We start from the raw sequence: 22,752 nt of genomic DNA, 5'->3' as shown, positions 1-22,752 counted from the left end.
TTGCTGTCCCATGTGGATCTGATGGTGGTTAGGACACGTTGACTGGCCAAGTTCATGCTGTGAGTGTCAATTCATATTTGTTTGTGGCCTCAGTTCCCATTTCTTTTCATTTTTGTTTGTTCTGTTGGCTAGTTTGTGGACTAGATAGTTTGGTGTAGGTTTCCATTAACTCCAATCTTAAGGACAAGGTTGTTTTGATGGGCCGTGGAATATTATAAATGTGGAATTAGGGGATATGATTAGATTAGTTGATTAGATTAATTAGGTTGTTTGTTGATTAGTTAGGTTGTTGTTACAAAGGGTTGGTTGTATTACCCCTATAAAAGGGATTTCCTCGTATTCATTGAGTCTTAGGAGTCCCTCAAACTCGAACTAGTGAGATTTTCTCTGTTAGGATTCTTGAATCCCTTCCCAGATTCTGGAATCATAACACAAACCCTTACGCAGATCTAACTGGAGCAGCTTCCACACTACACGCTCTAGTCTCCATCCAATTCTCTCAACTCTCCACTCCCTTCTCTTCTCTATTCTATTTAACATCTACCTACTAACTCCACTCATCTTTCTCTGTGTCTTCTCTTCATTCACTGCTTTCTTTCAGGGTTTGAGCTTAGTTTAGATCGAAAACCCAGATGGGTTTCATCAGATTTCATCTACTTATTAATGCCATTTTTGCTATACTAACCCTTTTGACCTCTTTCACCCATCAAGCAAATGAAGAGTATTATCTTAACAAAGTAGAACCCAGATGTAATCTTTTCAAAGGGAGTTGGGTTTTCCAAAAGCATTCTTATCCTTTCTATGATAATTCAAGCTGTCCCTTCATCACTAGAGAATTCAACTGCGAGTCTAATGCTAGACCTGATCATCTTTACCTCCATTACAGATGGAAGCCTCATGCTTGCAGCCTGCCGAGGTAATTCATTCCTTAATTATTAATTATTAACAGAAATGGATTTCCTCCGGCCCAGCCAAACCAGGGGTGGATTGATCATTTCATAGGTGGGCCCCACCTACGAAATGACCAACCACTTTTTTTTTTTTTGGGGGTGGGGGGATTCAAGGATGGATCCAGATCCTCTACGCGCACTGTCCGTAGCGGACTGAGCAGCGCAGGTTGAGCCGCGCCCAAAGACCACCTTATCCCTGCCCAAATGCCTTGTCTGAGCGGGGCTAAGGCGGTCATTGAGCGCGCGGCCCAATCTGCACCGCACAAGCCACTACGGGCAGCTGCGCCATAGACGAACTGAATTGTTCAAGGATACAGATCCTCTACGGTGTAGCTAAGGATGTTAAACGGTCCGATTTTGGTTAAACGGTTCGGTTCAGTTTTGACTGTTCGATGGTAGAAACCGTAGCCAGACCGTTTAACTAAACAGATGCATATCCAAAACCGTAACCATTTAGTAAACGGTTTCAGTTAAATGGTTATACACCGTTTTACACGATTTTCAGTTAAATGGTTCTACACGGTTTGGGTTAGCCAATTATGAATAACATCCCTGATTTACTAAATAATTTAATAGTTTTCAAACCAAACCTCTTGCATTTTTTAATAGAAAATGGGTTGTAGCTTGTAATGCATCTCTTTTAATTAGTAAATACCTTCAATGGACGTTGGATCCCATGACGATGTTGTACCTTCAATCACTGTTTACCTATTTTTTCTTTTTCTTTTTTTGGGTAGAAAACGGTTTACCTTCTATGTAATAATATTAAATAGTTATTAGTAATTAGTTATTAATTATGAAGTCATTAGTTTTTTTCTTTTTGAAAAAAGGAAATCATTTATTGAAGAAACGAGACTTAGTGAGTTAGTGACTTAGTGGTTAGTACTTAGTAGTTGCTATTGCTAGGTTTTGAATCTTTTGATGTTTGATTTAAACAGTGATAATCAGATTAAACGGCCTGAAACCATTGGATTAAACAGTTAAAATCGGACCGAACCATTTAGCTAAACGATGGCATTTCTGAAACCATAACCAGACCATTTATTTAAACGGTCTGCCGGTTCTGGTTTAAATGGTTCGGTTCGATTTCGGTAAACGGTTTCGATTTTGTTTTGACACCCTTAGGTGTAGCTGCCCGTCCTGCAGACACAGGGCCGCACGCAAAGACCGACACTAGGGCAGGGATAAGGTGGTCTTTAGGCGCGACCCTGTATCTACGCAGCACAGGCAGGATGGGCAGCTGCCCCGTAGAGGATCCAAATCCGGGGTTCAAGCGCTGGACCCTCCAGCTCCTACCACGGCTGGAGGAGAGCCAGGTCCATTATTAACTTTCCTAAACTCTTTCTTCAACCAACCATGCATCATTCTTGCTACTTGATATTTGTGATGCAGATTCAATGGTCATGATTTCTTGCGGAGATTTAGAGGCAAAAGAATAATGTTTGTGGGAGATTCTCTAAATTACAACCATGGCAATCACTTACATGCATGCTTCATGCTAAGGTTCCACACTCCCGTGTTACGTGTGAAAACCTCCGGTGCTTGGTTCGCCAGTGGATGAACTGCAAAAACCAAGCAATGAGCGCAAGAGGGCCGGTGTGGCTCCGGCCTAGGACTCTCCGATGCTCAAGTCGGGTCTTCAACGCGACAACGTGTATCGCCTAGTAAAAAGCAAGATGTGGAATAGAGCTCCATACACGGTATTTATAGAGTAAGGAGGAGATGAGGCAGTGGGGAGAGTCCTAGTATGGTAGGAGTCCTTCTTTCGGAAGGTTCTCTCGCGTGAGCGGAGTGGAGAGTTATTTTCGAGGTCGGACTCTTATTAAGGTAAGAGTCCATGTAAAGTGTGATTCCGTGTTGTGCTGGGATCGTGGCTCGGTCCTTATCCCGTGATTCTCGGGATGTGCTGACGTGGCCCGGAGATCCCCGGTGGGGTGCTATGAGAGCCTCAATGGAGGAGGGCTCGGCCTACGAGGTCGGCCCGTGGGGTCGGCAATGGAGGTCGGCCCGGAGGGGTTGGTCTCGGCCATGAGGTCGGCTAGGAGTCTATGGCTGACCCGTATAATCTCGGCCTCGACCACGGCCAGCTCGCTCAAACCAGGCTTTGTCGGGTGACTTATCGGATATGGGGTCGGCCCAATTTCTGCTCGGCCCAACTCGGTTCTCGGACTGAGGTTGGGTCGGCCACATGGCAGCCTCTGATAGGTGGGGTGTTTTATGCCTCATCACCCCGTACTCGTTGGTTCGAAATGGATCCCTCTCTACCTTCACTATTCCGGTGGGTCTAATATATACCATAGAACCCGGTTCATTTTTTAACCATCTGGGCCGTCAGATTGTTGGCCCTGGTTCTAATTCCATAATTTTTTATTTTTTCCCTTCCACCTGTAGCATTATGGAATTTCAATTATGCTCTCCCGTAATGCGTTTCTAGTGGACCTTGTACATGAAAAAGCCGGGCGAGTTCTAAAAGTCAACTCCATCAAGGGTGGTGATGCGTGGAAAGGCTTTGATACTCTTGATCTTCAACACCTGGCATTGGTGGGGTTATAAGGGTGCTCTGCAACAGTAAGATCATGGTTAACATTTTTTTGGGTTTTGAATCAAAGGAGTTAACTGATGATGATGATTTGATGTATTGCTATTGCAGATGGAAGTACCTTGATACAGGAAACCGAATATTTAGAGATATGAATCGTTTAGAGGCTTTTAAGATGGACCTGAAAACTTGGGCCCGGTGGGTAGAGTCCAATATAGATCCTTCCAAGACTAAAGTCTTCTTCCAAGGAATTTCTCCTTCACACTACAGGTATGAATAGAGGTGGGTGTCAATTGGTGTGGTTTGGGCAATTTGGATCCTCTATGGCCAAGCAGCCGAGCGGCTGGCATGCAGCCTCACACAGGCAGGGTGTGGACCCCATCTGGGCAGGATGCTCGGCAGTGGGAGGGGTGGTTATTTTGCCCCTGCCTGTGTGAGGCCACATGCTGGCCTGCCCGGCCGTAGAGGATCAAGATCCCGGTTTGGACCAGATTCAGTGTTGAGAATGGGTGAGTCCAAAACCAATCCAATATGGGTGTGCCGGTTTCAGTTCAATTTCGATTTCTCTTATCATTTTTGCTATTGGTTCAGCATTGGTTTGGGTTCGGTTTAGCATGTAAATATATTCATAAGAATAGAAGAAGAAAAAAAACATGTTCTTTTTTAATTTTGGACTGGTCAATTTCTTATTGGGTTATATCAGTTTGGGTACGGTTTTGGTCTGGTTTTCAAAGCTTGGCTTGGTCCATTTGGTTTCGGTGTTGTAAAACCCAATCCAAAACCGATCCAATAGACTTCAGTGCGGGACGGTTTCGATTGGTTTAGTCCGGTTTGGTCGACTTGGGCTAGGGTTTGACACCCCTAGGCATGAAGTAGAAGCAAATAGCCAAGCTACAGCATCTGTATCCCTAACAAAATATATGGATATATATGGGCCAGTTGATGGACATCTTTTTTTTTGTTATATAAAATCACAATCTTATTTTATTATGTTTCTTTGTGTGTGATGTGTGTGGGCCATGATCGATCAGGGGAAGTGAATGGGGTGGATCAAATGTGAAGAACTGTGGAGGGCAAACTCATGCATTAAAGGACTCACACAATCTAACAGGGTTTTCTGAGCCACGGGGTGTGGTGAGGAGGGTGTTAAAGAAGATGACGAAGCCTGTGTATTTACTGGACATAACGATGCTCTCACAATTGAGAAGAGATGGTCATCCTTCATATTACACCGATGGAGCTCGTTCGGGCATGGATTGCACTCATTGGTGTCTTGCAGGTGTTCCTGATACTTGGAACCAACTCTTATATGCGGCTCTAATCCAAAAATAAATTACAAATACTATATATATTAATTCTAGAACATCGTATATGTATATGGGTTCGTAGCTTTTCTTATTAATCCTTCCATGTTTAATTGTATCCTATTTTATGATCTTCTGCTACAACCTTGTTAGGGTTTCTTGCAACCTTGCTTTTTGTATAATGGGTAGTTGAGAAGTTGATACTGATGTTCTTCTTCTTGTTCTTTTTGTTTTTCTCTTTCTCTCACTTTTAAGTTGTGTTTGGTATGAATTCTAGGTTGATTTTGCATTCTCGAATGATATAGTTGTTTTTAGGATAAATTACACGTCACCCCCTGGTTTTCAAACGAAACTCAGATCACCTCTTGGTTTTTGAAAAAACTCAAATCACCCCCTCTGCAGTAACGATGTTAGTCTGCTGTTAGTTATTAGTGTGAAAGGACTATTTTACCCTTGTACTAAAATAGTAGAATTAAATTTGCAATATTACCATTCCTTCATCTTCAACATTGGTCAAGGGTAGTTTAGAGATTTAAATATTTAACTGGCTGGCATCATCACTTAACAGCATAAAACTAACTGTAAGGACTAATTTGTCATATTGAGGTCTAAATCAGGGGGTGATTTGAGTTTTTTCAAAAACCAGGGGTGACGTGTATTTTATCCTTGTTTTTATTGTCCAAGAATACAAAATCGGCCTAGCGTACGAGCATGTATGCATGGTGTCATCTTATTTCACCTACGAATGGAATCATTATCACCTCCAATACCTGCCTATTCCAATTCCCTCCAATTCCTCACATAGGAACAAAAATGTCCACCCTACTCTCTGTTGGAACACACTACCCAAGGTGGGGTAGGGTGGTCATTTCAACTCCTATGTGAGGAATTAGAGCGGGCAGAAATTGGAGGTGTAAAAATTCCCTACGAATGAGGAGTTGTCGAGAATAAATTCCACATTATTTGGGACTTCGAGTGTTTTCATATAATAGTATAAGTTTTTAGACTAAAATCTAACATGACCAAATATGAACTTGTTTATTTTTTTAATGAATTAAATTTAATTTAATTTAGTCTTTACGTAGTTTGGACTTTGGAATTAATAATTAGGTGATTTTTTTAATTTTTTTTTGGGTAAGATAATTAGGTGATTTAGTAAAGATAAAATCTGGTCCCAAGTCCCAACAACTATTTAAGCCATTAAGGACGACAATGAGTGATTGCATGGGCTTTGACGGCCCAGAACCAACCGACCCAAAAAAAACAAACACTTTATGTCATCTATGTGAGGCCCATGGTCAAATCCCACAGTAACGGTGGTGTGAAATCGACTTTAGTGGTTAAACATCATTGGAGAGGATCTGGGTTAGACATCTTGCTGTGTGTGGGGTCCACACGCTATGAACCCATAACTAGAAGAAAAAATTATACGAAGTATCAGACAAAGGAAAAACAAAAGGGAACCTCTTTAACAAATTAAGTCGCAAAATACATGATTAATGAAGTATACAAAAGAAAAGCAACTCAAACGTGAAAGAGATGGTGACCTTCTTGGCCTTTTCAAAAGATGTCACACAAAGATTACTTGGTTTCGTGCATCTATTTGCAGTATAGGTTTGACAAACTTTGTTTAAGCTGAAACATGATAAGTGATTAGGAGACATTGGGATCTATATGTTAACAAAATTCCAACCTCATTCAACCTGTTTCGTGATAAATATAAACGACAAAGTTTCCTGCATCCATTGTGGTCCTTGGGTGGGAAAGGGTATTGGGAGAGTACTTTAGAACATACAAAATCCTATTGGGAGAGTACTTTAGAATATACAAAACCCTACAAATAGAAACTTCTTCTATTCAACAACTTTCGTGCGCTCAACTTTGCCCAACATACAAGGCGGCAAAAAGTACCACCTTGCCCCTGCCAGAGCACCCTGCCCGAGCGGGGGTAAGGCGATACTTTTCACCTACCTTGTATGTTGGACAAAGCTAAGCGCATGAAAATACTGCCCGCCTTGAAAATAGAGGAATCGCATCCAAGTATTGTGTGTGATTGCGTTGACATGCATGGATGACAGTCACTCTTGACTATTTAAGTCAACGCCAAAGTTTTAGACTTAGATCTTTCGATGCACACTGGCGGCCTTTACTATAACTTGGAGATAGAGATGCCAATGACGAGATTTCACATCATTACCCTTCTTTCTTCGTTAAAAATTAAAATAAATTCATTAATTAATATTCTTTTTTTTTTTTTTCTAATGAAGGAAGGGGGTCAGGTAACCGGCACTATCAGGTCCCATGCTGCAGGTCCAGTGGTCCACAAAACGCGTCCTCTCATCTGTCTACCAGGCACTACCAGCTGTGCGTAACAGAATATAAAAATTAATTAATAAAGTTTCCTTAAAATTAATTAGCAACTAATGGGGATGGTAAAGGTTTCCAATGATCCTTAATCACGAAGATTAATATGAGCAACAGTGGAGGAAGATAGATAGATATGGATGCTCTCCAGTCTCCACCACTCATTCTTCTTCATTCCTAGTGTTGGGTGTGGACGCGGACCGGTCATAATAAGTGATTGAGGTCATCTTGTTCTCTCATTGCATCACTCATCACCAACCTCTCATCCGATATTGCATGTGCACTGTCTTTTTCTTACTCTCTTTTTCTCTCTCTCTCTCTCTCTCTCTCTCTCTCTCTCTCTCTCTCTCTGAGTCATAATTCTCAATCCTCAATTATGCATGCATGCATGGTGGAATCTTATAACTTTTTTTAATAATCATAAATAGAGTAGCTTCACAAATCACAATCAAATCATCTTGGGAAACAAACTATGTAGAGGAGAAAGTCATTCCCTTCACCTTCTACCCTCTTTTCTTTTTTGGCAGGGTGGTAGGACCTTCAACTCCTCCCTGCTGGCGTCCTCCTTCCATGGTATTTCTACGCGGTATTGGTCACCTTCAAAGCTGATATGACATTGTTGGCATGGATCAGTTATTATTGAACAAATTTATTTTTGAATTTTTTTTAAAAGGATTTTTTTTGATTATTTTACCCTCAGTCTATAAGGACCGTGCAGCTCCCGCCACGATTGGAGGAGAGCCAAATTAATAAGCGAATAAATAGAGAAAAATCATCGTCTAAACAGGATGACTTGGATGAAGAGCTTGGAGTATGGTGGGAACCCTAATTCAAAGAAATGGAAGATCTCCCACGACAACCATTTGAAGCTTTCCTAATCCCATCGTTCCTCTTCTTCGTTGGAGCCCAGTACTATAGTTGAGTGACGCAATAGAAAAATGGAGGGGTTAGATCTCGTTCTAATATCGACGAACCTTGAATCAACAAGTACAAGAAAAAATAAAAAACTAACAGAAACTTCTTCTATTCAACAACTTACAAATGAAAAATTGAACTCCTTATTCAAAATTCAAAATTTTAATTTCAAAACTTCGATTGGTAATTTCACCTTCAAAAAGTGCAAAAATGACTAAAAAACGCATACATCAGCCCCATAAGCATTGATCCCCCAGACCTGACGAGATCTTCGAATTGATATATAATTCGTCCTATATTGCTTAATACTTTCGATCAGGTAGACTTATGCTCGTCCAACCGCCTCAAGAACAAAAAATTATCTCCTCAAGTTTCCTGCATGGGCCAGTTCTCGTAGTGTCTGTAATAAGAGAGGGTGGACCCCACCCGGGTAGAGAATTTGAATAGGAGTAGGATGGTCATTATGCCCCTTTATTATAGGCACGGGAAAACTGAGCCGGTCAGGGAACTAGAGTTCTAGACGGAACAAAGATCCCTCAAGAACTCGTCCAATAACTCTTCTACATCATTCAGTCTCTCAGTATCGCTTGTGGTTAAAACTCTAACATCCAATCCGGTTCAGAGAGAGGACCGCATTTCCAACTGCAGAAGAAGGTGGGTGCGCCGATCCATTTCTGGATGGATTAGAACTTTTGTTCACTTCTTCTTCTCTTGTTTTTCTCTTGAAGATAATGACAGAGAAGGAGAGAGAGCGGCCCATCTGTCTTTGTCTCTATGCATGGAGTTTTCACAAATCTTCATCTCTCAATTTTCAAATATGTCGGCCAATCTAGTCAACTAGGTCGTCCACTCTCTCTATTACAGATCTCTAAATACAATCCCTAAATTTAAAATTAACAAATTGCGAATTGAGTTGAAATAACTTAAAATTAACAAATTATCAAAGTAGCCTTCATGAATTTCTGTCTTTCTCTTCTCTCTCTCTCTGATATTTATTTCTTCTGTCCTCACTTTCCCCTACTTCCACCGCTAGATTTTTGGATCCAAAACGAAGTAAGATCCGCTGCAAGAACAAAATGAAAACTGATTTGGTAGCTCAGAAGCTATTTTGTGGAGCTCTTATCAGTCTTCTTGCTTTGAATTGCTTCTCAACATTCGTTTCCTCTGAATCAGCCAAGCTCGTCAGTTCTGAAGGTATATATACTATGCAGAGAAATTCCGGTTTCCTTTCCTTCTTTAACTGTGAACTTATATTTAGTTACTTTTTTTTCTTTTCTCAATTATTTGTTCAAATTCGAAACAGTGGAAGCTCTAGGAAAGATTGCGAAGCAATTGGGGAAGAGAGATTGGGATTTTAGTGTGGATCCTTGCAGTGCAAATGGAAACTGGAGTGATGCTCAACCAATGGTGGGATCCGAAAACTTCGTCAGCTGCAACTGCTCTTTCAACAACAACTCCACCTGCCATGTCGTAAGCATGTATTTCCCTAATCCCCCTCTTCTCTCTTTCTTTTCTTTTCTTTGCCTCACTTCTTAAGCCTATGCAACTCTGCAACATCAAGCAATAAGCAAGCATTATTCTCTTTCTCTGTAACTCACTGTTCATCTGAGACTCAGAGCTTCCGTCTCAGATCCGCATTGGTGAATTTTTTTTTTTGTTTTTTTTTTATGTTCGCGACACGTGTGAAAAGCAGGACGTACCATTAAATAGGGCCCCGTCGACCTGCTTTTGTATTCTCACTAGTCAAGGGTTCCCATGCCGCTATTCCAGCCTTTAGCTTCAAGTTGGTACACTTTGATGGGCCTTAGACAATTTGGGCTTGGCAGACGGACCTCGGCCAAGGGAACTAATCAGGAAATTCTCAATACTAAGGGTCTATGAGTGATATTTTATGGAATAGATTTTAGGTCTAGAATGCATAGTTGTTACGGCGCCTAGGTGAACCAAGATTGTCGAGAGAGTCAAAAACTAAGGCGACACCAACAAGACTCTTAGGCATTGCTTAGGCGCCCCAAAAAAGTGCGGACGTCTAGGCGTCACCTAGACAACTATACTAGAGTGCATTCTCAAGTGAAAAAATAGAGTAGAATTGGGTTTCAGAATGCATTCCAGAATTAGAATCTATTACAAGAATGCATACCAAACGCAACCTAAAATTAAACAAATTAAAACAAGTAACTTTACTGAACTTTTTCCCCCTACAAAGAAACCATAATGCATGGAGATAAGGATTGGCAATCGTTGTTCTTTTTATTTTACTAGGCTTGCTATGTGCATTGCATGTAGATTATATATTAGTTGTTAGAAATTAAAAAAATTTGGCCAGTGGAACAGATATAATACTAAAATTGCATGAGACTCAAACACCTAAAATTGGACATGGTAAACATAATAACAGAATTTGGACTAAACCTTCAAATTAAATAATGTTGAATTCATTGTACTATTATATACTTTTGTACACCTTAATCACCTTGAATGGGCATGATAAATAGTCAAATGAAAATAAAGTAAGGGAGAAGTATCGTCGGTCAGCACGACCATGGTGAACAGCTTGGTTTTTTTGGGGCATTTTGTACCCAAGGTTGCGAGTTTGAGAACATTTCAGACATTCATAAATAAGGAGTAAGATTAATGTCATTGTGTTGTTGCTCTAAAAAAATCCATTTTGCACGGTCAACCAACAAAATTTTCTCCATAACGTAACTCGTAAACTATTATTTAGGGGCCATTGCTTGAAGCAATGGAAAACCATGGCAAATTCCTAGATTGAACCTTGAGAGTGTCCACTTCGTGCAAAAAAATTGTTGAAGCTTAGGACTATCTCCAGACTCAATTCTCCTAGGACCTAGCATAAGCGGGACTAGCACCGAGTAATGGCCCTTTTTTATAAATTATTTTTCTCCAAGACATTATATATTGAAGACTTTGTTGTTAATTTCAATTTTTCATATTGAATCTAAATTTTATTTATAAAATAGATAATGTTGCTTAAAAGGGTACTACAATGATAAATCCTTCGTAAAATGTTTATGCTCCCATTCACCATGGATGGAGGGAAACTCGGTCCTTCCTTTTTTTTATCCATATATGTAGATTATAATCGTTTGATGGTAGAATCAAATCAGCAGGTTATTGTGAATTATCTTCAATACAGTGATGTTTCACCACCTTTATCTCTCAAGCCTATTTTGGATGATATTCATAATTTATCATCCTTTTTTGTTGAATGTATTTTCTCTTTTATTCTAAGGGAGCAAAAGAGCTTGGTTAACTCCTTAGCAAGGAAGGCATTGTCTGTAATGTGTACGACAGTATGGCCTGTCCGTAGTTACTGGAGTTAGTTTCTACTCCATCCATGTGTAACACACGATAGTATTAATAAATCTGCCTATTTCTACCCAAAAAAAGGACTAATGCTAAGTCAATCATGGGCTCATGCAGGTCACTAAAGGCCCAAAACCTTTCGGGACAGCTCCCGCCAGAATTTGAAAAGCTTCAGTTCCTCCAGCAACTGTAAGCCAACCCCCTTCGTATTTCACATCAAGGATTTTGTTGCCTTTTCCTTTTTCTCTCCACCTTACCTTGACTTGATATCTTGAATCCGCTAATCACCTGCTTTCCTTCCTCTCAATACAGTGACCTCAGTCGCAACTACCTCAGTGGCTCTGTTCCTTCCCAATGGGCCAACATGAGCTTGGTCGGACTGTAAGCCCCACGGCCCTCATTTCACACTTTACAATTTGATAATCAAACCAAATTGGTGACCAATTAGTTGAAAAATGGATGCTTTTTTATTGTAACGTTGCAGCTCTTTCATGGGGAACCGTTTGTCAGGGCCATTTCCGAAAGTGCTCACCAACATCACCACCCTCACAAATCTGTATGTTGTAACTTCCCATTCCACTGCTTCTTCACTGAACCCATTTGATTTCATTTGCTCTGAAATGAAAAATTATGAGACACACATTGCAGGAGTATAGAAGGGAATCGTTTCTCTGGAGCCATTCCTCCGGAGATTGGGAAATTGATCAATTTGCAGAAACTGTAACCTTTAAACCCTCTTCATGTTCATTACTTTTCACTCCTACTACTTTGCTAGTGACTTGTATTGATTGGTATTGTAATCTCTTTAGGGTTCTGTCGTCGAATAAGTTCACTGGAGAATTGCCTGCGGAACTTGGCAAGCTGATCAACTTGACTGACCTGTGAGTGTATATTATTTCTTAATGAACTCACTGACTCTCTCTCTATCTGAATCTATGCTGAATCTTTTTCGTCCCTTTCCTTTTTCCTGATATCATTAGGAGGATATGTGACAACAATTTCTCTGGAAAGATACCAGATTTCATAAGCAACTGGACAAGAATTGAAAAACTGTAAGCAATTCTTATCTCTATGTGCCTTCCAAATCAATTAAAAGAAATATGCATAATCTCAGCTGTTGCTAATTGTGCCGTTTCACTCTTATGTTACAGTGTAATGCAAGGGTCCTCTCTTGAGGGGCCCATCCCTTCCAGCATTTCTGTGTTGACAAGATTAAGTGATTTGTATGCAAGCCTCTAGTTACCCCTTTTTTCTTTTGTCCTTCCCTCACCCCCTTTTGTGCTTTAAAATTTCTTTTTGGGGTTTACAATATGTATTTTTTTTAAAACTCATGAACAAAATGTGAACTGCAATTGATATTCTTGATGTTTCCGATGTTTAGGAGGATTAGTGACCTACATGGGAGAGGATCGGATTTCCCACAGTTGAGTAGCATGCAATCCCTGAAGACACTGTGAGTTGGTTTAGTTAGATTCACATTGTTTTTGCCCTAGCTTCCTTAGTTTTGGTATCTCTGCTCTAACTGGTTTTGACTATGCGATACAGGATATTGAGGAAATGTTTGATTAGTGGAAATATTCCTGGATATATAGGCGAGATGACGACACTAAAAAATCTGTAAGAAGTTCTAAACTTGTCCCTGGGATGATGCTATCTGTTACCATTCATGGGTTCTCATAAGCATGCTACTTCTTAAACATCAATACAGGGGGAAAAAAAGGAAAAAAGAAAGTATAAACATATGTGCAGAAAAACCATTTGGAATGTTAACTAATACAAATAACTGGGGCTAATTGAAAAGAGCTTAGCCCAAGTGCTTAGCATTCTTTGGATTCTTTTGATAATGAATTGCGAGATGTAGAGGAATAAGTAATGACATGTACCAATATACCTAGCGAGTAACCTAAAAGATATATACATATGGGTGTCCATACCTGGAATGAGGGAAATAAATGATCTGATTTGGCTTTTGTACTTCTATACTCCATATAGAAGCTGATCTTTTCTTACAAGCAAAAACTTATCCAGAATCAGTTACTACCAACTTTCATATGACTTATATAATACAGCCTTTCTGGAAGTTAATGGCAACTTGTACCCATTCACAATTTGTGATAGTGATATTCTGACAATCCGATGTTGCTTGTTCTTTCCTGTTATCTTTGTCTTGATGATGTATATTAGATTTGTCTTACATGCTTTTTCCATTTCAATAATTAGTTGAACTCTATGTGCAACATGAGTTGTTGAACTTGATTGCAGGTGGTTTCAGGCCTTACTGCCATTGTTTGTGTTTTGTGCCAATTAATATTGCTACTTAATTGCTATGCATTATTGTTTGTGTCTGAAGTATATCCAAAAGCAAGTTCTATTCAATTGTTTATTTCCTCATTCTATTTAAGTATCATGTGGGTTTGTAGACCATATTTCTTTTAATGTGAAACTTGTTTTCACTGGCTTCAAATGTGATTTCTCGGTGCATAGACCTCAGCTTTTAATTCTAGAGAACTTACAACCAAAAATAGAAAGAGTTCTGGGCCTTCTAACAATGGACCCATAAAGAACTGAAAGCCAGCTCAATAGAGGCTAAGTTTTGTCCCAAATAAGAAGCCATGCCAATGTCTACAAGAAGGCTAAATTGTACAATATTGAGAAGAGTTCACTAGACAAAGGTACCTCTTTATGAATCTATTCATCTCTTAGATTAGCAATCTTGCCTCAGAATAAAATATTTTCCAGTAACTGAGTTATTCTAGCACTCCAAAATGTCTTGGTTAAATGTGAATTCTTATGATCTCGTCACTACTGAAGGAAAAATAAAGAATAATCTATGATTAATGACTACCAAACTGTATCCACTAATATCAGGGTCACTATCTTCAGTGCTGTTTGCACAGTTTATGGTTCGAAGATCCTAGATGTTGACAACACAAAATATCAAAAAGATAATTCTCCCAATCTAGCTAATATACCATGAAATTGCAATCAAAACTTCTAGGACCTTCTGCATGACAGTATTGTAATCATTGAAAGCCATGACTAAATAAATAGACGTGCATCATATTCACCAATCATGTAATCTCTCATATTTTTCTATTATTTTTGCCATAAGATTTGCTTAGTATCGTCTGAAAGGGTACAATCCATTCATGATGTCTCACCTGGAATATGATTGGTTTTCATGTTCTGCAATTTCCAAATGCAGAGACCTGAGCTTTAACAACTTGACTGGTGAAATTCCAACATCCTTTGAGAAACTAGCCAGAGTAGATTTTTTGTAAGTGGAACTTCTTACTAAATTTTCATCTTATAATCAGTGGTTATTCTCATTAACATTCTGATATTGTTGTTTTGCATTAGGTATTTAACGGGAAACATGCTTTCCGGACGTTTACCTGGTTGGATCCTGGGCAGAAACAAGAATGTGTATGTTTTTCTTACAAAAATGTTTTACGCTCTCAACTTAGTTGGAGTCCCCCACTTCATAAAACATATGATCCAATTTGTCTAAAGAGTATTTTTCAATTTTGATATTTGAATAGCTTCGTTCTGATTTCTGTGATACCTGTTTGAACCAATTGTTTCATACTTGGTGGTTCTTGAGAACTTCTATTGGTTTTCATTGAAGATTGAAGATTGAAGCATGCTCCAACTTTTTTGATTTTTTGAGATAGTTTCAAGGATTAAAAAACAGAGATATGCATCTGTACATGAATTTTTTTTTAATCATTTTTTAGCATATGGAAATTTAACGTCCAGGTGATAAATAAATAATAAATCATGGAGCATCCATAAAATTCAGAATAGGTTCATTGCAGCTGATACAACACATGGAACTTGGGAACTTAGCCTTTTGTTCTTTATTGTCTGACCATTTTCCCCCTGCAAACCTTTTGTTTTGTCTCTCACCTTAAATTATAATGTTTTGGAAATGGGGAAAAGGGGGTTTTGGGAGGAGTATCGGAATGGAGAATAGTTTCATTAACTAAGGTTAAAGAAGTGGCAAAAATCTCTGTTGTTCTATCTACTTTCCTGCATGTGTGTGAGATACATTCCAACCACACTTTGAGATGGACAATGTAATTCATATTTGGCCAAACATCCCAAGGACATCCGCATAGACTAAAAATATATATCCGTCACTGGAATGGTTTATCAGTTATGACTTATGACTACTGTTACCCATTGCCAATCTTATTTCACCATAAGTACCAAAAAGAAAATCTTATTCACTCTAATTGACTTTCATATAATTAAGAATTAATGCCATAGAAGATTGTAGCAGAGAATGGTACTCATGGTTTGCTTTCAGTTTATTGGAAATTCCTCCATTGCTGTACCCAATATTCGTGATCAGCTACAATCCTAAGACCAAACCCTAGTATTGGATTTTTTCAAGAATAAAGAGATGTAACAGAGTGAGAATTCCATGCTTACTTGAAGCAAATTTCTGCTGTAGGGAAATTTGCATGCTTGATTGCCATGACTCTTTGAAAAGAGTTTATGGTGTGGTCTATAAGAGGAAATCTTGCAATAACAGCTAGTTCCACCAAGGAACAGCTTGGCGAGAAGATTAGGGATAAGGCAACCCTTAATATACGGCTAGTTCCACCAAGGAACAGTTTGGCAAGAAGATGGGATAAGGCCAAGCTTGATACATTGCTTAATCAAAGGAGTGCTGATAAGGAAATCAGCTGTAGTTCTTCTCGCCAAGCTGTTCCTTGGTGAAACTAGCCCTTATTGCAAGATTTCCTCTTATATGGTCCATTAGATGAAAGACCAAGGTTTTAGCATCTAATATCCTATAGAAACTATCACTTGAAAGTTACATCCATGATGGGCATTACATAATCAATTCTCTTCTTACCAAGACATTTATGATTATTTATGAAATTGTTCTTGAAGTGGGTCCCTGATTACATCCATGACGGACATACACAATAAATTCTCTTCTTACCAAGGCATTTATGTTTATCTATGAAATGGTTCTTGAAGTGGTTCCTTGAATATGGAATGCAGGGATATTTCCTACAACAATTTCACATATGAAGAAGGCTCGGATCCAACTGAATGTCCTCGAGGGAGCGTGTAAGATAACATGACTTTCTTTTTCACTTGCATCACAGACACAAGTGCTCTCTGAACCGTGTAATAAGGTCACCCATAACACAGCTCTACCACTTGAGTTACCACTCCGTGGGCCTCAGAATATGCTATTCAATTAGATTGGAAAAATGGCAACAACAAGTATTGAAAGCTGGTCGTCTTTTGAGGGATGAACGCCGCCCTCCTTTAGTTGCAAACCAATTTCTTAGTCACCGGGCGGAGCGCACCTTTGGCTAATTGTTTCATTTTAACCTCATAACAAAAGTTTTTTTTTTCTTTCTGCTGCCTGATTATGACCTTGTCATTCGTTTTCTTCAGTAACTTGATGGAAAGCTACTCCTCAACAACAAACAGAATGTAAGATTCTAGTTTCCTAACTAAGTCTTAGAGAAAGTTGCCACTGTGAAATTTGAATTCTAGCTCCTTATTGTAGGTTATTGGCAACTTACTAGTAATGCTTCTCTTTTCATCTTATGTTGGCAAAGCAGAAATCCATGCCTAACAAGAAACTTCCCCTGTAATGCTCCAAATAAACAATGTGAGTATATTATTCTGGATTTAAATCATGTATAATTAACCTGAAAGTTTTCTTTCTGACTTAAACTCTTCTTTTGGTTGTTTATGGTAGTTATGTATTTTCTGGCTTTACAAATTGTTTTCCTCGTAGCCATTTGAAATTGTAAAACCATAAGCTATTGCCCTGGATTTAATTTATGTAATTTCCACATCAACTAAGCTGGCAAATGTAGACTAGGTGTGCTTAACTGGTTTGGTTTTACTTGTCTTTATCACATTCCTAACTTGTTAGTTCAATTGATTGTTACGTCGAAGTCAATCTTAGTTTGTGACCCTCAGCCTCTTCCCCAGATTGAAATTGCTTTGGTTCTGACAACTATGGATTATAGACTTTCCTAGTCACCTGCAGAAGGAGAGAAACTGGGCGGTTTTTCTGCAAACAAAAGAAAGAAATCACTATGTGATCAGAACAATTGGAATCTGGCTTAGCTTAATCATTGATATAACTTAGCAAGGAAAACTTCAGAATTACATTTCTATAGGAATATTTTTTCAGATTGCTATTCTGATCCTGTTTCGTTTTGCATCACTGAACAGATCGTTATAACTTGTACATCAATTGTGGAGGAAAGGAATTTACTGATGGTAAGACCAAGTATGAAGCAGACTTGGAAGCGCGAGGTGCTTCTATGTTTTATCCAAACCCAGGTCAAAACTGGGCATTTAGTAGCACTGGGAACTTCATGGATAATGATATTGATGCGGATGTCTATATAACAACCAACAATTCTGCCCTCTCCAATGTCTCAGTGGTCAACCCTGAATTGTATAGAACAGCGCGTGTTTCTCCCCTCTCTCTTACCTACTATGGACTATGTCTTATAAATGGTAATTACACAGTGAAACTCCACTTTGCAGAGATAGTTTACACAAATGACAGTTCATTTTACAATGTTGGGAAGCGTATATTTGATGTTTATGTTCAGGTGAGTAAGTTACATTCAAAGTCATTGTCCTCTGTGTGTTCCTTTGATTTTGGATATCAAATCTTTACAAATGTATTTTCCAGAAAAAATTGCTCCTGAAGGATTTCAATATTGAAGAGGAGGCTGGTGGACCTAGTAAGCCTATTGTAAAGAATTTTACTGCAACTGTGACAAATCACACTTTGGAAATCCATTTTTACTGGGCAGGAAAAGGAACAACAGGCATCCCAGATAGAGGAGTCTATGGTCCTCTAATATCAGCCATATCAGTTGATCCTAGTACGTTTTCGTAGCTTTTTATCTCGTTGTAGTTCCTCGAAGAAACATTTCATATCTGGAATGGCAGCTTGAACACTGCAACAAGTCTTGTGTTTGCCGTCATTGCTAACATATCTGAATATAGTTTGCATTGAATATTAAATATGTGAATTGAGATTGTTTCAAGAAACAGGAAAGTTATCATATTTTAAATATAACTGTGTAAGAGAACTCACTAACCACTATTATTAATAGAATTTAATGATATTAACTAATAATTTCCTTGGAGAAGGTTATAGTCTGAAATTATAGAAAACTGCAGGAATGATTATAGATTAGATGGCAAATAAATGATAGATTCCGGTGATTCAAGTTAGTTTCCTGCTTTATACAATATTCCCTTTTAAACTCTTGACCTCTTTTATTGAGTAAAATTTATTGCTTACATTTTGACCATTTGTCAACTTCACATTATAATCAAATAGCTAATAATGAATATATTTGTTTCTGTGGAGCAGACTTTAAACCCCCTTTAGACAGTCGCAGGAAGACTACTATCATAACTGTGAGTGGGGTCTTAGCTTCATTGGTGGCCCTCACGCTATTGCTTTTGGTTGTTCTTTGGAGGAAAGGCTTGCTGGGAGGAAAACTCAGCTTGGACAACGGTAAAAACATTCTCAAAAACTATGGTTTCAGATCATTTGATCAATATAGTATGTTCTTTTGCTCTGGCTGTCAATTTGCTGCTAATGCTGCATTTATGAAAAAGGCATTTTCCTGTTTTTCTGTTGTTAGTTTTGAATATTATGGACTGGATTTAATTCCATTGATCTGGATGGGACAAAATATTCATGGGTAGTAAGAGGAAATAAACAATATTTGTACTCTTTCTTCACTTCTAGTGAACTTAAATTTCTTAGTTTGCACCTGCACAGATCTTAGGAGTCTAGATCTACAAACAGGATCGTTCAGCTTAAGACAGATTAAAGCTGCAACCAAGAACTTTGATGCCGCAAACAAGATTGGGGAAGGTGGTTTTGGTTCAGTTTATAAGGTATTTTTGTTTTTAAATCCCTTGTTTGTCTTTGCTGGTCCCTGAGTGTCTACCCTAAAATTTTTCTCTCTAATATTATAATTGTTAACATGCTATCACTGAGGTATTCTCTTGTTCATCTTTCTGCATAGTGAACACTTTAAAGATTCCTGTATAGTTATCTCAAGGTTACAATAAAAAATTCCCACAAATAAATAAAAAAATAATTATTTTATGCTTAAAAGCTAATATATTTATGAAGGTTTATTTTTGAGTACCCAGTGTTTGTGAAATATTGAAAATTCATTTTCCTTATCAGGATATCTACTAGAAGATTTAGTAAGAATTTCTCAGGTTTAATTTTGACAAAAAGGATGCAGGTTGAGCATTATAGATTGGGAATGTAGTTACCACATCTATTTTTGCCACGAGGCATTCCAACTGACGAAATCCAAACTGTGGAATGGGATGAGGACACCATGTATTGTCAGATGTCAAAGCCACAAAACTAATCAACACATTTTCCAAGCAATGCTCTCCTGAAGAACAATTAACAAATTACCGTCTACCACACTACATTTAGTAGGCTCATTTTCCTTAGGATCAGCCAAATAAGCATCCATTAGGACAAAAAGTTCATCCATGATGGTATGATTGGATTCTCCAATGGGGTAAGATACCCACCAAGCATCTCTAGTGTGGGCAATGAACCGAGCACAGGCTTTATCCTCAATTATTGGTTTTTCTAAATGCAAAACCCTAGCCATGTGATTCAGCATAAGAGAGCCCTCATCCCCAATAGAATGAGTCCTGAACAGCAATGAACACTGAGAGTAGGGGTGTAAATGAATAGCCAAAATCCGTTTCCGTATCCGTTTAGCACTATCCGAATCCGTCCGAAAGCTAAACGGATGCGGATACGGATAGGCTATAGCTATCCGAAAAGCTATATTTACATGTAAACGGATAAAATATCTGATCTGTATCCGTATCCGTGTCCGTATCCGTTTAGCACTATCCGAATCCGTCCGATAGCTAATCAGATGCGGATGCGGATGTAGCACTATCCGAGCCGAATCCGATCCGTTTACAGCCCTAACTGAGAGCACCCAAATGTTCAGAAACTCTGAAAGCACCACTAATCCCTGATGGACCCGGGTATTCCAAATAACTGCGGAGTTCTGTTATATAGTCTTCTTACAAGGCAAGGACCTAATGAAATCCTGCCAGTTATAATAATACTGTTAACGGATCAGCCTTGAAATATCTGGACTCTAGTCTCAAAAAGAACCACCTTGATCAGAATTGTGACTATGATCTCCATTTTAGACCACTACTTGTCCTTAATTAACCTATGGTTGCCCTGCTTCATAGTAGCTTTCCATGTATAGAAAAATGGCAGAAACTGCAAAGACATGAACTAATGAACTTGTATGCCATTTCCATATTTTTTTCTATAAAATTCCTCAATTGCTCTCCTGTTTTGCAACCGATACTACAAAATTCATTCTTCCTGCTGGGCTTTCGACCATCTTGTATCGTTCAAGTACAATGTTCACTTGTAAGTGTTTGAATTCCTTTTTGTCTAATACTTCTCAATATTGAATGTAGGGTCAATTATCAGATGGAACAGTGATTGCAGTGAAACAGCTTTCCTCAAAATCTAAGCAAGGATGCCGTGAATTCGTGAACGAGATAGGCATGATTTCTGCATTGCAACATCCAAATCTTGTTAAGCTTCATGGATGCTGTGTGGAAGGCAACCAGTTACTGCTGGTTTATGAGTATATGGAAAATAATTGTCTTTCCCGTGCTCTATTTGGTAAGCTTAGCGTTGCCAACTTTCTAAGGTGTTTTTGCTTGTGTGAGCAGTTAACTATACCTGATAATTTGTAGAAAATGTAAGCGACTTATTATGATGATATATATAGGACGCGATGCAACATGCAAATTGAAATTGGATTGGCCAACCAGGCGCAAGATTTGCATAGGCATAGCTAGAGGTCTAGCCTACCTCCATGAAGAATCAAGGTTGAAGATTGTGCACAGAGACATCAAAACTAGCAATGTTTTGCTTGACAAGGATCTCAATGCCAGGATATCTGACTTTGGTTTGGCAAAGCTTAATGAAGATGATAACACTCACATCAGTACTCGGGTAGCTGGGACTATGTAAGTGACATCCTTCTCTATAAGTAATTGACAACACCAGTAAAGAATGTTCTTTCTTGGTCATTTGTTAAAGAGTCAATTATTTTTTTAACACATTTGTTGTGAATAAAGTTGCTTGATTCATTTTTTCAGATTTTTTGTTTATAGTGATTAGTAAGTAGTTTCTTCCTTTTTCTTTTCTCTTTTTTGTGTTCAGATATGAAATGGTAATAATCTTACTTTTGTTTGTTCAAGAATTGTACTGTTGGTTGATTTAGAACATGGGCTACATACATTATTAGTTTAGCACTGATGTATATGGTTGTAAATCTCATTTTGTATGGCCTTTATGGTATTGCAGAGGTTATATGGCTCCTGAATATGCAATGCGTGGTTACTTGACCAACAAAGCAGATGTTTACAGCTTTGGAGTAGTTGCATTGGAAATAGTCAGTGGGAAGAGCAACACAAATTATAGGCCAAAGGAGGAATTTGTATATCTTCTTGACTGGGTAATTCAGAGACCCTCTCAACATTTGTTTCTGTTCATGGACAAGTACTACTTTTTCTGCTATCCAGGTTAACAATCTCTTGGTATGTTTTCTTGATTGCTGCAGGCCTATGTTCTCCAAGAAAGAGGTAGTCTACTGGAGTTAGTTGATCCAAACTTAGGATCACAATATTCATCGGAAGAAGCGATGGTGATGCTGAATGTGGCTCTTCTATGCACCAATGCATCTCCCACACTTAGGCCTATTATGTCTCAAGTGGTTAGCATGCTTGAAGGCCGAACTGATGTGCAAGATCTACTTTCTGATCCAGGATTTTCAGCTGTTGATTCAAAATTCAAGGCCATTAGGAATCACTTTTGGCAACAGCCGAGTCAAACCTTTAGTATGTCAAGCAATGGGCCTGAAACTGATTCCTCTATATCAAATTTAGATAGGGAAGAGAGTGGACCTCTTTTAAGAGCTAGTTCACGTGATTCTATTGAACAAATATTGTAAATTCAAGATTTATGTATATAGTAGTTGGAAGAACTTCCTTATTGTATATATTGTCAGTATATATCAGAATTGCTTGCTGTGATTTTCTTAAGCTTCTTCCATTGATCTTTGGTTGGCCAGTAAATTGAGGTTAATCTGGAATGGTTCATTCTATGTTTCTTCCTATTATAATTTAAGGCATATCAATACCTCTGGTTAGCAGAATGGACTCTTTGGTGGGTCCCATAAATATAACAAAGATCACCATGAACAGATAATTCCAACCTTCCAATTCTTATTTTCTAGTGCATTATTTG

General features: G+C 38.6%; 1 protein-coding gene and 1 pseudogene across 2 annotated transcripts; both read left to right on the top strand.

The window, feature by feature from the left end:
• The first annotated feature begins 632 nt into the window (after positions 1-632).
• On the top strand, positions 633-4,833 carry LOC122650998 (annotated as a pseudogene).
• Positions 4,834-8,698: 3,865 nt separating this feature from the next.
• On the top strand, positions 8,699-22,504 carry LOC122650338 (probable LRR receptor-like serine/threonine-protein kinase At1g07650). Of its 2 annotated transcripts, XM_043843738.1 has the most exons (25): positions 8,699-8,726; positions 9,106-9,266; positions 9,376-9,550; positions 11,517-11,588; positions 11,712-11,780; positions 11,884-11,955; positions 12,048-12,119; positions 12,209-12,280; positions 12,380-12,451; positions 12,551-12,622; positions 12,781-12,852; positions 12,945-13,016; positions 14,605-14,676; positions 14,760-14,825; positions 16,419-16,487; positions 16,824-16,862; positions 16,991-17,043; positions 17,619-18,007; positions 18,091-18,286; positions 18,784-18,930; positions 19,201-19,319; positions 20,910-21,120; positions 21,230-21,470; positions 21,811-21,961; positions 22,067-22,504. In XM_043843738.1, the coding sequence occupies exons 2-25, from the start codon at positions 9,149-9,151 to the stop codon at positions 22,454-22,456; spliced, it is 3,081 nt and encodes a 1,026-aa protein (XP_043699673.1). In that variant the 5' UTR covers positions 8,699-8,726; positions 9,106-9,148; the 3' UTR covers positions 22,457-22,504. The 2 variants fall into 2 exon arrangements, with proteins under 2 accessions (XP_043699673.1, XP_043699674.1); XM_043843739.1 differs by lacking the exon at positions 8,699-8,726 and having other exon boundaries at positions 16,994-17,043.
• The last annotated feature ends 248 nt before the right edge of the window (positions 22,505-22,752 follow it).

Source organism: Telopea speciosissima, chromosome 2 (genome assembly GCF_018873765.1).
Source record: "Telopea speciosissima isolate NSW1024214 ecotype Mountain lineage chromosome 2, Tspe_v1, whole genome shotgun sequence".
Classification (NCBI taxonomy): Eukaryota; Viridiplantae; Streptophyta; class Magnoliopsida; order Proteales; family Proteaceae; genus Telopea; species Telopea speciosissima.
Note: the sequence above shows the minus strand (reverse complement) of the source record. Positions and strands in the feature narration are given on the sequence as shown.